Below are 15,627 nucleotides of genomic sequence, written 5' to 3'. Positions count from 1 at the left end.
TTAGTTTGCATACTAGTTATTTATTATTATGTTTTGTTGAATGCATGTTTGTCATGAGTTGCATGCTTATAGATTTAAACTTGTATGAACTCTAGGCTTTTCTTGAAAATATTTTTATGTTTGGCATGCATTATTATGATAAACTAAAACATCATTACTCAATAGTCTAATATTTTTACAAATTTTGAATTACACTTTCTATAGTGTTTCTTTAAGAAATTTAAGAAGTGTCAGCCACATCTTAGAGGACCTAATTGTCTTTTAATTGTGGATTAAAAAAGTGTTAGGAATTCAAGAGATTTAAATTTAGATATGTAAATTGATTTTATAATCCAAATTCTTTTTAGGTTTGGGTGGCCAGATTCCGACAAGTATAGTAGAGGTTAGCGGCTAAGGTTTTATGTTTGACAAAGAAAAGAATAGTGGAAATTTCTTTATTTTAACATAGCATAGTTTTTTTTAGTTATTAATTAAAACAAAATGGCAATTTTGTAAATAATTTCAACTTTTTTGTTATTTTTTTGTGCAAATGTAAAGTTCTATACAACCTATAAACTATGAGATATAAAGTATAATTTTTGAAATCATGTAGGCAAAGTGAAAAATATGACTAAATTATATGAGACTCGATGTAATTTTCCCAAATTATAATTATAAAAGCAAATTTAAAAAAATAATGCTTTTATTATTATGTCGCATATGTATTAAAAAATATATATATGAATAATACTCATTGTTTGTTTTCTTATTTTTCACCCATCGTTCCAGTGATTGAAAATCAAGCTTGAGTTTTCTGGACCAAAAAATCCATCTTTCAACTTATTTTTATCTAAAAACATCTAATAAACACCCTTATAATATCAATAAATTATTTTCTCAATTCAAAACACCTCTAAATTAGTCCATAAACACAAAATCAAATAGGAAAAAATAATCTTTTAACCTCAATTTATTTTCTGTGGTAAAATGAATTTCTAAAAATACTTCAATGAAACTCCTCTCATAATATGCAATTTGTTAACATAAAGATTGGGATGCAAAAAGAAAAAAAATACATTATGATCATGTTTTAATATATTATAATTCATCAAAACATATTTACCCTATTAATGCACAACATCTTTTATCCTATTAATGCAATTCCTTTTTTGGAAATTAGTTTATTCTAAATTGATTAATATTTGTGAATTATCATAATCATAAAACAAATTAAAAAAAACAATGTTTTCATTATTATGTCATATGTGTATTAAAAAATATATGAGTAATAATCATCGACTACTTTCCTAGTTTTTTACAACTATTTCGGTGGTTGAAAAATCAAGCTTGATTTTTTGGGATTCAGAAATCTATATTTCAACTTATTTTTACCTAACAAGACTTAATAAACATTCTTACAATGTTAATAAATCAATTTCTCAATTCATAACACCCCTAAATTGGTCCAAAAATACAAAATCAAATCGGAAACAAAGCTCTCACAACCCCGATTTATTTTTATGGTAAGATGAAGGTCTGAAAACACCTTAATGAAACTTCTTTTGTTGAATGGAAGTGGATGACATCAAGATCAAAACATAAAAAGGATAAAATAATTACTTTATGAATATGTTTTCATGTATCATAATTCTTTAATTAAAAAATAAAAAGATGTTATTCATTTATAGAATTAATAAAGAGATATATGAGCTGATAAATAAAAAAAATTATTAATATTAATTAAATATTAAAGCGGGAAGCTAATCTTCATAGCTGAAATAAAAGATATATGCACTTGTAAATGTTTTTCATCAACTATCCTTTTTTATTTAATTTTTTTTATTCATTTTATCTTAGTAGCTAGTTGTTGTTAATAACAAATATAGCTAATTCATATAAAATATAAAAGGAAAACAATTCAAGCCAAATCATACTATTTTCTTTGAAATATCATGCAACTAAAAAAATATTAAAAAAATTAATCACTATTTTTAAAAAAATATAATTTAAAAGAAACAATTAATGAAATGGAAAGGGTTAAAAAAAAAAAGAAGAGGCAACGCACTCATGGGCCAAGCCCATGTGCTTGGCTTTAACCAAAAAACTCAGGATCGCTCCTAGAGTATTTATCTCAGGTCATCCACTTCTTTTTCTTTTCTTGTTTTTTAAAATAAGCCAACAAGTCTATTTTACAGGCACCTTTAGTGATCGAAAAACCGGATCCAAGTTTTTGGACCTTAAAAACTGAATTTTCAGCTCATTTTTACTTGAAAACACCTTCAAAACACAATATAAATCTTGAAAAAAAACAATAAAAACTTACCAACCCTATAACACCCCAAAATCACCCTAAAAGTGAAAATCAAATGATTAAAGCACACTTAAATGGATCTCGATCTACTTTTTTTGGTATATTTAAAGAAAAAACCATTTTTATCGAACTTTTTCATATAATAGAAACTCATTGATGCCAAGATCATAATTTTTAGTAGTTGGAATTTGGCCAATTAATAAATTTCTTTCTCCTTTGTTGTTTTTCAACAAGTTTCTCTCTCATCTCTCAAATATAGGGCCTAAAAGATGAATAAATAGACTTTTGAATCAAAGTAAAATTCTAAAAAATAAAGGGACTGAAATGGAGAAAAAAAGAAAGATAGGTGAACTAAAAAGTATTGTTTTGTGTGAATTTGAGATTGGTAATGTGATTTCTCCTTGTTTTACACTTTCATCTTTTTTTTAAAATTTTCTTTCTTTAACAAATTATAAAAAATGATCATTAACTTGGTAATTGAAAAAAAAAAGTTTGAGAACAAATTGCTATAGTTAAATACCTATACATTTTAGTATATTCTGTAATGTTGATCCCTAAATCTTGAATAAGACACTTGAAATTATAAAGACATAGGCACAACAATAACATGAAGAAAAACTCCTATATTTTGACAAGCATGGCTCTTTATAATAGCAATTGATTGGATTATTTTTCGCGCTATGCTATGGGTCAGATCAATTTTTTTAATGTAAAAAAAATATTCAGGTGTAGTTAATATGTTTTATAGTAGAAAAATATTTAAACTACATGAGATTAACCTAATGTGACCTAGTTAACTTGGCAGGTTCAAAGACAACCCAGACAACCAATAAAAATATAGTTTGACTAAAAAAAATCAAAGCAATATCTTTTTTTAAATATTGAAACGACAATATATTAAATCAATTCTGATCAACTCAAGTTAATCTGTCACATCCGCTACGCAAATCATGAGACCCTACTAACCCCATTGAAGGCAAATAAAAAAAATATTAAACTCAATTCTCAATCAACTCAATGTTGAATGATGACATTAAAAACAAAATTCAACTAAAAGAATGAGTTGAGTCATGAGTTAACCTACCAAACTTGGATCATGAGACCAGGATAATGTTGAAGGATGAAATTAAAAAAAAAACACCCGAGTCAACCGAACAAATTCATGACTCGGGCCATGAGACTAATATAACCTCATATAATATAATTTTCAATCAATTAAATGTTGAAGGATAAAGTTGAGAAAATAAAATTATTTAAGAAACAACAAAAAATAACTTGAGTAAACATAGCTAACCCGCGAAACTTGCGACCTAGGTTAGGAAACTGAAATAACTCTATAGAAAATAAATAAATAAAATTTTAAAGTCCAATTCTCAATCAAACCAATATTGAATGATGAAATAAAAAAAAATCAATTAAAAAAACAAAAACAAAACCCAGTCAACCTGGTTAACTCATAAAACTCACGACCTATGTCATGAGAACATGACAACTATATAAAAAGCAAATAAAAAACAATTATAAAGCTCAATTCCCAATCAATTAAATGTTGAAGGAAGGAGTTGAGAAAAAAATTAATTAAAAAAGGACAAAAAATAACCCGAGTCAACATGACTAGCCCGTAAAAGTCACGACCCGAGTCATGAGACCGTGATAACTCAATAGAAAGCAAATCAAAACAAATTATAAATCCAATACCTAATAAATTTAATGTTGAAGGATAAAATTAAAAAAAAATTAAAAATAATAAAATCCTTAAAACTTGAGGACCAAAATGAAAAAAAACTTCACATTCCACCATTGCTATAGTAAAATGCTTAATGTTAATTTACTGCCAGCAATACGACCAGAAGCTAAAACCGGAAGAACACAGAAAATCTCGCACGAGCACAATACTAGTGTCAGCAAAAATTAATTTTCTGGTTATGATGGCCCTCAATCACCCGACGACCCTATGCTTGTCGGCCGTCTTACCTATGTGTAATGCGTGAAATTATTTCTAGATGAGATGAAAAAGAGACAGAACAGTCCAAGAGTATAATAATCCTGTTATGGGATACAGTAACTCATCAGGAACAGGTGGTTTAATTCACTGTCAGCTTATTTATTTTGTACAACCTATGTGCTAACTTTAAGGCCACCCCGTCGAGTTGAGCATCACGTCCAGTAAAAGCAAACAATCAAGCCTTGCAGATTAAGAACTTGAAAGAAGCATGCAGGAGATATCACTGCTGATTAAAACTTCTTGATGAAATCGTATATGTGTTCGCTAACTTCCTCTGGCTTTTCTTGGTTGAGAAAGTGAGCTACTCCTTCCATTACAACTACTTCTTGCAAGAAGGGAACATATTTTTTCAAGCCACCTTTGCTTATGTATTCTTTAACTCCAGGAATATGATAGGTAAGGTCCACATCACCCACGATAAACTTAACGGGTACTTTAATTTGTAACCCAGTCCATGCTGCCATCAGCTCCCAGTTTCTGCAACAAGCAACAAAAATTGAATCGAGGAAATCAATTCCTTCCAGAAATGAAGTAGCACCTTATGATGCCTTCGGCAGTTTAAACCTCGTCACTTAATCCAGAATGCAAAAGTCTATGCCAACACAAAAAATTGTTCAAAACATGCAAGTAGAAACAGTGAAAGAAATTGATTGCTCTGCTGAGACTAACAAAGTTATTGAATTAGAGGTGAAATAGATTTGTGCACCAAACAACGACATGGAAGATTAATCCTGCATCAAGCGAAGTGTCTAATTACAATGAGAATGCACAAGAATCTTAATGTCATAGAGTTGTTTCACATATATTTGTATAAAAGTCAATAAAAAGAATAAGTAGACATACAGGTCCAAGCATCGATAGTAGTTCAATCCTCCAGTGAAGCCTGTCTGATTGAATTTGCCAGCATAATAGTTGATGTCTTTTTCTGACAGCCAAGAAGGCAAATTTGGATTGTAAGGTATACCTCTGAATCCTACTTCTTTAGGTATACAAGGCGGCTTTGGATCACGAGAGGTCAGAAATCTTGTAATTATACTTGCAGTATCCATTTGAGCGAAGTCTTCTTCAACCTCTCCAGGTTCCTGCATCACAATTTTTGCAACTTTTCTGATGGTTAAATCAGAAGACAGAACCATGAACAGCTAAAGAAGACAACTGAATATCAGGTGGAGAATGTATACTATATCATGATAAGAGTAGTGCTCCAGAAGGCTATATGTCCAAGATAATTCTCAGTAAAGCCTTTATAAAACTTTTAGCACTTAAATTTTCAAAGAGCAAGAAATGGGGCAAGAGAAATCCTTATTTCAGACAACTCCAGAGTATGAAATGTGTAATGTGTTTGAATTTGCAAATGCAATTCTAGTGAAGTCTGATACACAGATATTTTCACAATTATATGCAATAACATGCATTGGATCCTTTAACCATGTCAGAAACTTCAAACTCGGAAGTTGATGTCACCGGTATATGTTTGTGATATTTTTGAATCAAGAAGAAGAATAAAAATAAGAAAGAACGCATCTCTTTCCTTCAAACAAATTGACCTTAAATCCACAAGTGTGATAATTGGGATCTTGAACCTTAGCAACAATTCTTTTCAGGGTTCATTATACTACCATTACTTAAGCACTATTATTTTCAGTAACACAGTTATACAAAATATCAACATGAAAAAGCAAACTAACAAGAAAAGGTAAGTTTGTTCCGCAAATGATACTGAATACCACAAGTTCATCCAAACTTGAGCTCATCTGCTGGCAAGCAGACAACATTTCAGTCCAAGATGACTACTGAACTAAGAAAATGACAGTTTTTGCCAAACCTCTTCTAGTCTAGATATTAAAACCGTTTAGCAACCTAGCATGGGTGGTCAGCAGGATTATAAATGTGAGGTCTGAAACCATATGCTTAGAGTCCAAATTTCTTTTTCTCACATGAGGGTCAAGATGACACTAGCTTTCCACTCTACTTTTCACTCTGTGCTGGGTCACTGAGTTGCTTTACTACTTAGAACTCAACTTTAAAGACCAGAATCCAAGGACAGCAATAGCATTTAGGGCATGATAAGAATCTAATTACTGCTAAAGTTAGGTACAACCATAATATTCCAAATATGAATCCAGTTAATACACTACAGCTCAAAACTCCCACTTTAAAAACTATCAAATCAATAAAGCGATTCTATTCTAACCCAATTACATGAAACATATGTGTAACATTTGTTATTAACAAACCACCAAACAAGAATAAAAATATAATTGAATAAATACCAGATTAACCTTTAACACCAAAGCCATTAATAAAAAAAAAAAAAGAGTTGAATACCAGCCAAAATAACATAATAAAACCATAGAGAAGAAGCTTCGAAGCTGGGAAAAAAATCAAATATATTTTAAAAAAAATATTCACAAACCTGAATCCTGCAGATATAAAAATCATCACCAAATAATTCTCTGCTTATCTGAACAGAACTCTTGTGTGGATTCCTGGGCTGAAACACAACACTCATGTTAACCAAGGCCTTAATTCTGTCAGGCCTCAACAAGCAAAAATACCAAGCCACCGTTGACCCCCAATCATGGCCCACCAAAAACACCTTATCAATGCCCAGAGAGTCTATCAACCCTACAAGGTCGCCCACGATGTGGAATATTGTGTACTCTCTAACATTCTTCGGCGCGTCAGTATCACCGTAACCACGAAGGTCAGGGGCTATGCAACGGTATCCAAGGGAGGAGAGAGATAGGAGCTGGTGTCTCCATGAGTACCAGAGCTCAGGGAAGCCATGGAGGAATAGGATTACTGGGCCTGTACCAATTGATGCTATGTGCATGTTTATGCCATTTGTGGCTACAGTTTGGTGCTCTATCTTATCCATCCTCTCTTTTGGCTTTTGATTTTGTTTTCGTGTTAGTGTTGGGTCAGTGATGGTGTTACCTTTTATTTTATTTTATTTTTTCGGAATCGAAGACTACGGTGGGCGAGAGGACAAAAAGAAGCGACCATAAGAGCATATCCAATGCATACGCTTAATTAAGAGCTAAAAAAAAAACAAATATTATTTTAGCTCTCCTACGTTTATTTTACATGTTACAAGGAGTGCTAAATAAAATACTTTTTACTATTTTTTTATAAAACCATATTATTCCTACATGTTTTATAAAAATATAAAACTATTATTTATTGTAATGATATTTTTTACTAGTCTTTTTTCCTTTATTTTTTTTATATTATGTTTTTTTTTATGAGATTATTGTAGTTTCATGACCCATATCATGGGTTTGACGAGTTCACTTAGGTTAAATCGGATCAATTTTTTATTTTTTTATTAATTATTTTCAATTTTATTATTTAATATCTGATTGATTGAGAATCATCGGAGTTGTTTTTCGACTCGTTAAGTCAACCAGGTCATATTGGGTTGTTAAAATACTTGTGTATCAAATATATTAAAATACAATTGCCTATTCTAAATAGTTTTTTACTATTGAAGTACACATAAACAAAAAAAAAATATTTACACTATTCAAAAAACAATATTATCAATTTGGCTTATCTAAATAGCATCTCTTATTGGAGATGCTCATAAGAAAGTAGATTGAGCTTGGTTTATGGATTTTTTTTACTTAATTAAAATGTTATTAAGATATTGTTTTTTAATTATTAAAATTTAAAATTAGTTCAAAAGAAACAAGAAGTGAATAAAAATTGAAGTTTTTAAAATTTTAATTACATTATTAAAAAACTTTGAAATAATTATTTTATCAATTACTCATATCTAGAAGGAAAAACAATGGTGTGACTATTTAAAAAATAAATAAATTTGGTGATACATAATGATAAAAAAAAGGTGTAAAATTTGAATACTTTTATCCCACGTCCCATATAGCATTGTCGTATCAAGATCAAGGAGTCATTAATTAATTATTTGGTCCAGGGTCATTAGGAGACCCGAGTAAACTTGTTTTATTTAAAATTTCAGGATAAGTGATTGGTTGTGACTAAGGAATATATTAGCATCTCTATCGCATCTTACCTGAGGTAAACTACATTGTGTAGTATGGATATGATTTAAAGATGTTGATGGGTTTCTAACCGATGGTCCGTCTATGACTCAGAGCAAAGCTTTATGCTCATGAATAAATCTGATATTTTGAATTTATTATAAGCTCTTATGCCTAGGTAAATTCTTATAGGAAGAATCCATGTAGGTGCCCTAACAAGAAACCTATCCTAGAAGGCGAAAATGTTTTTACACAACTCGCATATTATGATGAAAATACTTTCAATTAAAATTGGTGAATATCCAAAATAATTCTGAGAATTTTCTAGTAAACTCTTGGTACTTAAATACCAACCTACTGGCAGGTCCAATATTTATATCAGAAAGTTGACAATTAATTTTCAAGAATTAAACTTTTTAGGGTTATTGAAATATTTGTTAAATCCTTAAGGAATTTAACACATTTGTTTTAAATTAAAAAAAATACAACAAAAAAAATAATCTAAAACAATGCTAAAAATATTTTTCTCTCCATTTTATAAATAAAATGCAATTCTTTGTAAGGATTTGACAGCATGCAACAAACAAAAATTATTTTTTGGTTTTTTATTTTATTTTTTATTTATTTATTCTATAAGGCCATGTTTAGCAAAACCTTATTTTATTTCCCTAGAAAATTGCCAAAATGAACTTAAATGTGTATTTGCCAAACACCCTCTTAGATAAAAAAAATCCTTTACAAAAAATTGTCTAAACAAACAAAGCCTTAAGTACTTACCCAAAACAAAACCAAACAGGTCGACTTAAAGACACTGGTTCAATCATGAATCAAACTAAAAACCAAGGTTTGACCTTAAAACTAAACCAAAACAAAGGTTTAAATTGAAAAAAACATCAAAGTTTAAAATTAACATAAAACATAAAATATTTCACAGAAAAATAGATCAAACACTTAAATTGTGAAGAACATGAAGAACATTCATCAAGAACCCAGCAAACACAAATCTCAATCCAAACAAGTTTTCATGCAATCAAAGGTAGGGTTTTATTCGAAGTTATGCAAGAATTCATAATCTAGCATTCATTCACTTCAGTTATCAAAGAATCACACGATTTTGTCAAAATAGGTTTCAGTTCAAAATTGAAACTCTAGGATTAAAACCCCTAGAAACTTATTATTGATGCAAATAAACTATATATTATCTACTAGTCAAGTTGACTGAATGGTTTAGTGCAAAGAGTTGGACCAAAGTTGGTCCAAATCATAGGGCTAAGACAATGTTTTTTTCAAGAACATGAAAGAACCGAACCCAACAACTAAAAAAATTTACAACTTACTGTTAAACCCAGAACTAGCCTCTTAGGCTTTTGAAACATGCTGTTTTTGGTCCCCCACAAACTACATTACCAATACTAAGCATAGTTGAATCCAAAGAACTAACAAATAACATCAAATCATCAATAACATGGATAATGTTCTAAAATTCAAAACTATCAAAGTTAAATAGCAAACATATCCATACTATTTGGGTTCAAAACTTGATATTTTTAACATCTAAATGTCAAAACATACTTGTATGAACTATGAACTTGCACTAAAATACATCAAATTGATCAACATACTTTCAAAATCATTAACCCACAAACAAAAGCAACTTACTGTTTTATTACAAAACAGATTCAAACACCAATCAAAATACCTCAAATACATCATTAACAAGCTATTAGGTTAAAAATACAGAATTAGACAAGCATCAAAACCAAGAATTATGCCTTTAGTGCAAGCCTCCTTAACAAATTATTGACCAAAACTAAAACAAAATATCATAACAAAAGCTTGATCAATCTAAAACATGTTTAAAACAAGAACAAAAATAAAACAAACTCTACCGAAAAACATCAAATTAATCCAACACCAAAATCAAACCAAAAAATACAAGATAAGCTTTAACAACATCAAAATAGGTTTAAACATTAAGAAAACATGAATAGGTAGATCACATAGATTCCACCCTTGAACTTTTACATGGTTGTACCTTCTCTGAGCTTGGTGATCATGGACTGCTGTTTTCATACCAGGATCTTTCCTTCTCTGACCTTAGTGACTATGGACTGTTGTTTCTTTTCTTCTTTTCTTTTCACTATCTTTTCCTTTCAAAGCTTGTTAGACCTTTTATGTTAGGCTCTTGAACCTTCACATCAGGATTTTTTCACAATATGTTTCTCTATATTTTTCCTCTCTTCTCCCTTTTTTTCATTTTTCAAGGGGTATTTATAGGGTTTTGCTAAGGTTATTGATGGATTCAAACATAAATTGATCAAAGTTTAGCCCTTTGATCAAAATAAGAGGATTCTGGACAAATTTTAATAATTGAAACCTTTATCTTTCAATGGCTTTGGGATGGTGATTTTGTAACAAATTTACCTAGGTATTTTTTTTTTTCTTAGAGACAAAGGTATGCATCCTTCACCTTCTGATTTTAGATAAAAAATTCATGAACCTTAATAAGAATCCTTTGAGAATTTTAAAGTGTGAACTCATGAAAAAGTTGAATGCTTTTGCACAAATGGGTATCTTAATCAAGGCTGACTGAGTAAACCAATTTCGAGGCATCATCGGAGCAACTCCAATGTAAACATCGTTAGAGACGACCTGAGCTTGGTATAAGAGAAGCATACCATTCGATTAGATCTATTCTTACTCAATTTGAAAGTTTGTAACTTCACATTCATTCGTTTGAAGGTGCCAACTCGATTAGCCGAGAATTTAAAAATACATTGATGGTTGATCAAGGACAAGATGTTGTTGAGTTCGTTGAGGAAAATAGAATGTAAATATTTGATGTGAATAACTGATATTTATAGAGGGGGTGTTTCACAATTGAATGATGGTGGCTATAGTTCTAGAGGTGGTTGGAGACGTCATATTCATTTGCTTAAAGATGCCTACTTGATCAACTAGAATTGTCAAAGAAAAAGCTAAATAATGACTGAATGATGCATTGTCTACGCTACACCTTAGAAACTAGGGTTTTTAATTTGGGATTTCACAAATTTTACTTTAGTTTTTGTTCTTTCAATTGCTTTTAATTGCACCAGTAATTGCTTCCTAAACTCTTACTTTTATGCAATTTCATATATGTCAAACTCAATCATTATCCCTAAAATTCAGCGCCATTTTCATCTTAGTCATTGGTTTTTAATTTGTACACTTGGACCTTTAATTGACTATCAAACTTTCAACTTTCTTCAATTTTGCCATTGATTTGATCAATTTCAGCCCCTACAATCACATTCCTTTTTCAATCTAGTCCTTAGTTTTGAATTTTTTTCAATCAAGTCCCTAATTTCCCATTAAACTTCAATATTCTAACAATTAAATCCCTTATTCGTCCAATTAAACCTCCTACAAAACCAATTAAGTCTTTAGACTTTAATTTATTCCAATTAACTCCAAAATTAACTAAAAAAAATTGATTTTTCTTTGAATCAAGTCCTTAATAAAATTAATTATGCCTTTCAAAATTCTCATTAAGTCCTTACCTATCCAAATTTGTATTTCTTAACCGCTAATATAAATATTTTCACCAATAGGACCCTTTGTCAATTAGAATTGGGTTACCGATTTTTTCAATCTTATATATTTTGGTCTTTCAACTTTTCCACTTGTCATTTTGATCCTCCACCACCAACTTGGACAATCTTCTAGGCTTTTTTAATGTATATCCTCTTGTATTTTGGAATTTATTTTTCTATTTTTTTCTTGATTTTTTATGGGGTTAAAAGTGGGTAACAATAACTCTAATTACAAAAAAAGAAAAAAAAAATTGTATGGTTAGTTATATTTTTTGGATATAAATATAAATATAAAAACATTTAATATTAAATTTTAATGTGGCAGGTGGCTCACTTATTTTTTGTAGCAAGTGTGACTTATTCGGGTCACCATTAATGATCTTTTTTGGTGTCATTGAATTTATCTTTTCGAGATCTTTTTGATGGTATTGATGGTGTTGAAATTGGAGTTGTGATGTGTTTTCGAGTTTTTTTTTCCTTTTCTCTCTCCTCTCTCTCTCCCATTTAATAATGTTTTTAGATATCGCTATTCTAAATAGCGATATGCTATAAATATCTTGTTTTCCAATCGCGACGAGTATAAATTATGCTATTTTGCCAATTGTTTTTTCAATTATGTTATTTTAAAAAAAATCATCAATAATCCAAGTTTGAATCATGATTATACCTATGTTCAGTTCATTTCATGGTCTATGCGGGAATCATGATTTAATGTTATTAGTTTATTAATTTAGATTTTTTTATAATTTGATATAAATGACTCATTTAGCAATCTTGATGGAGGTGTTTATGCTATTGATTTACTACAAATATGTTTAAAAAGAAGTTAAATAGTATACAAGAGAAAGGTGAGGGCTTGTAATATATTTTATTGATGCATTTTTTGCAAATAAAATGTTTCCAAAGAAGCTGTCTATATGTAATATTTTATTTATAAGACACTTTGAACATTAAATCAATTATAATTATGTTTTTATAATATCTTTGAAATTGTTTTTTGGACTAAGTTTGCACACACTTGACTCAATATATAAAGTGTTATAACATTTAAATATTAGGAGCGTCAAGATGATTTTTCCTTAAAATATTAATACTATATGTGATTTAAAAATAAAAAATTATTTTATTAAAACTCAATAATTCACCCTAATTAATGATTAGTGTCATTACATACAATGGTGGAGTCAAGACATAAAGTTTAAGGGCCACCTTAATTTTAAAGTTTGTAAATATATTAGACTAATGAGAAAAGATGTTAAATTTATTATAACAAGAGCATACAAAATATAAAAAAAAAATCATTCAATGAAAGCCTAAAGTGCATACAATTTTAAATTTGTAAACATGCAAAAATTAAACTCAAGACAAATATGGTTTCAACATAAATATACTAAAAGAATACTAACATACATACTAAGCATATATTCAAACTTGCAATTGATATAAAATCAAAATCCTACCATGCATACTAATAATAAAATTAACTATGCTTAAATTAAAACAAAGAATGATATTTACTTGTTAAATAACTTTAAAGTAATGAATTTTTTATTGTTGTTAGGGATGAATAATTTATCTTTAAGGTTTTATTGCTAATTACTTGTGTATTAGGATATTTGCAATATAATTCTCAAGATTCCAACGACACCATCTTGATTTAATTCACTTTCAAACTGAAGTCTTTGAACTAAAATAATGGACTTAATTATCTCTCAAAAAATGAACCTATATAACCTTTAGGTTTTTTTAGAGGAAAATCAAAGAATAAAAATAATAAGAAAAAAAATATAAAAACTGAGGAGAGGAAGAGTGTAAAAATTTGGAAAAAAAAATTGTATTAAACTTTTCCTTCATTGACCCTTTTTTTATAATGGTTTTTGGAAGTTAAAAAGTTGAATAATTAATTTTGGTAATAATCATAATTATTTTCTACATTATTTATTTTTTATTAGCTATCATAAATCAAGAATTAAATATGAAAATAATGGTCATAAATTTGTATTTTTATAGTTGAAAAAACTGTTCAGAATTGCAAGGAAGAGATTGTTAACATTTATGGGCTAGATTGAACAAACAACGGGCTAGCCAAAGTCAAAATTTTAGTTGGCAAAAAAATAATATTTTGTTGCCTAAAATATTATTTTATAATAAACCCAAACCCATACTCAGGCCTAAGCACGCGCGCATGTGAGTTTGAGCTCATAGCTCACTTTACCGATGATTTCTTCCCTCTAAAAGCTTGAGTGCTATTTATATATAATTTTAACTTTTCAACCATCCACTTTATAAACACTGGAAAAGTTTTGTATCTTTCCAATATGGAATATAGTTCTTTAAAGAGTTTTGGGTTTCATCAAAACTTGTCAGCTACGGGTTATTTGAAATTAATTTCTCATTTACTCACAATTTATCTTAATCATGTTAATTTTTATGTAAATAGAATATGTTAAAAATTAAATTTCAATAAAGTTTTAACTTTAAAAATGAACTCTAATTAACCATGTTATTTAAATAAATTTCCAACATACCTAACCTAAGTCACTTTCTATAGTTCATATAAATGAATTGAGTTATAAAATCAATGATTCATAGACAAGCTTCTTATGTTGAGAAGTTAGGAAGGTAGGATGTTTTATTAGATGATCACATCTATCAATGTTAAAAAAATATTGTACCTAAAACTAAATTAATTCATGTTAAAGGTTTACTTGTATAAACTCTAATTCAATTTATTATTTTAATATATTTTATATAATTCATCGAGTTATCAATTCTAATAAATAAGAAAACATGTCAAGTTTTTAATCCAATAATTGTTATTTTAGATCTAGTTATTGATAAAAAAAAAATGATTTGAGTCAAAATTGTAAATGAATCATATATAGAATGATTTCAATTAGTACATGTTAGTAAGAGGTTTTAAATAAATTTTTATATTAGATCCTTCTAATTTTCAAGGGGAAACATATATGGGAAACCACTTTGTTAAAAACCTCTTATTATATAAAAATTAGGAGGATCTAATATAAAAATTTTAAGGGGCACAAACTCGTGATTACGCAACCCACGATCAAGATTGAGATCTGATATCAGAAAACCAAAAGAGGTTGATAGGAGTATGACATAATGAGAACCTGCTTCAAGGCACCAGCACTATCGGAATAAAGTCGAATGATGCCACGAAGCCAATTAATCTTTGAAAAGTCAGATTTAGTTCGTTCAAGAACCAAAGAATGTAAGAATCTTTCTCACACATTAAATTAAAAAATTCAGAAGTATTATTCATCAAAGGTCCTGGAATTTAGGTTTATATATGTTTAAATAGTTTCGAGAAATTAACCCTAATGGATTTACCTTTGTGGGCTGAATTGATCCACTTACAAAAACTGATCCAAAATCTTTACTAGTAAGCCCAAACCCTAATCCAAATAAGTCATGGATCCTAGCTGAAAACAAAATTATAATTAAGCTCAAACAAGCCTTGAGCTATAGTTGAGATAATAAAAATAAAACCTATAAATTAATTCTCTATACTGCTGTGAGAAAAGAAGAAGAGAATAAGAGAAGAAAACAATACAAGTTTGATAGAATGCTTATTTATAGCCTACAATGCTACCTAATGATCCTAAAAACCAATCTGTCATTAAATAACCCCAGCCCTACCACATCACACAAAAATTCATCAATATATTTTCCAATTGAAAACAAAACCACAACTTGTTTAGTCACTTTCACTTCACCATTATCATT

At 29.1% G+C, this 15,627-nt stretch overlaps 1 protein-coding gene across 1 annotated transcript; it reads right to left on the bottom strand.

The window, feature by feature from the left end:
- Positions 1–4,306: 4,306 nt before the first annotated feature.
- On the bottom strand, positions 4,307–7,269 carry LOC7478848 (uncharacterized). The gene is made up of 3 exons (XM_002302688.4): positions 6,712–7,269; positions 5,139–5,377; positions 4,307–4,772 (listed from the first exon to the last, which is right to left on the bottom strand). The coding sequence occupies exons 1-3, from the start codon at positions 7,174–7,176 to the stop codon at positions 4,526–4,528; spliced, it is 951 nt and encodes a 316-aa protein (XP_002302724.2). The 5' UTR covers positions 7,177–7,269; the 3' UTR covers positions 4,307–4,525.
- Between the last annotated feature and the right edge of the window lie 8,358 nt (positions 7,270–15,627).

The sequence above is a fragment of the Populus trichocarpa genome, chromosome 2 (assembly GCF_000002775.5).
Source record: "Populus trichocarpa isolate Nisqually-1 chromosome 2, P.trichocarpa_v4.1, whole genome shotgun sequence".
Taxonomy (NCBI): Eukaryota; Viridiplantae; Streptophyta; class Magnoliopsida; order Malpighiales; family Salicaceae; genus Populus; species Populus trichocarpa.
The sequence above is the reverse complement of the archived record's forward strand: the minus strand, read 5'-3'. Positions and strand labels throughout refer to the sequence as shown.

Excerpts from the sequence above, each read along its gene's own strand:
- LOC7478848 (XM_002302688.4), bottom strand. The coding sequence starts at position 7,176 with ATGGATAAGATAGAGCACCAAACTGTAGCCACAAATGGCATAAACATG. Across the intron at positions 5,378-6,711 it reads TTTATATCTGCAGGATTCAG|GAACCTGGAGAGGTTGAAGA; the intron begins GTTTGTGAATAT and ends ATTGTGATGCAG. Across the intron at positions 4,773-5,138 it reads TACTATCGATGCTTGGACCT|AAACTGGGAGCTGATGGCAG; the intron begins GTATGTCTACTT and ends TGCTTGTTGCAG.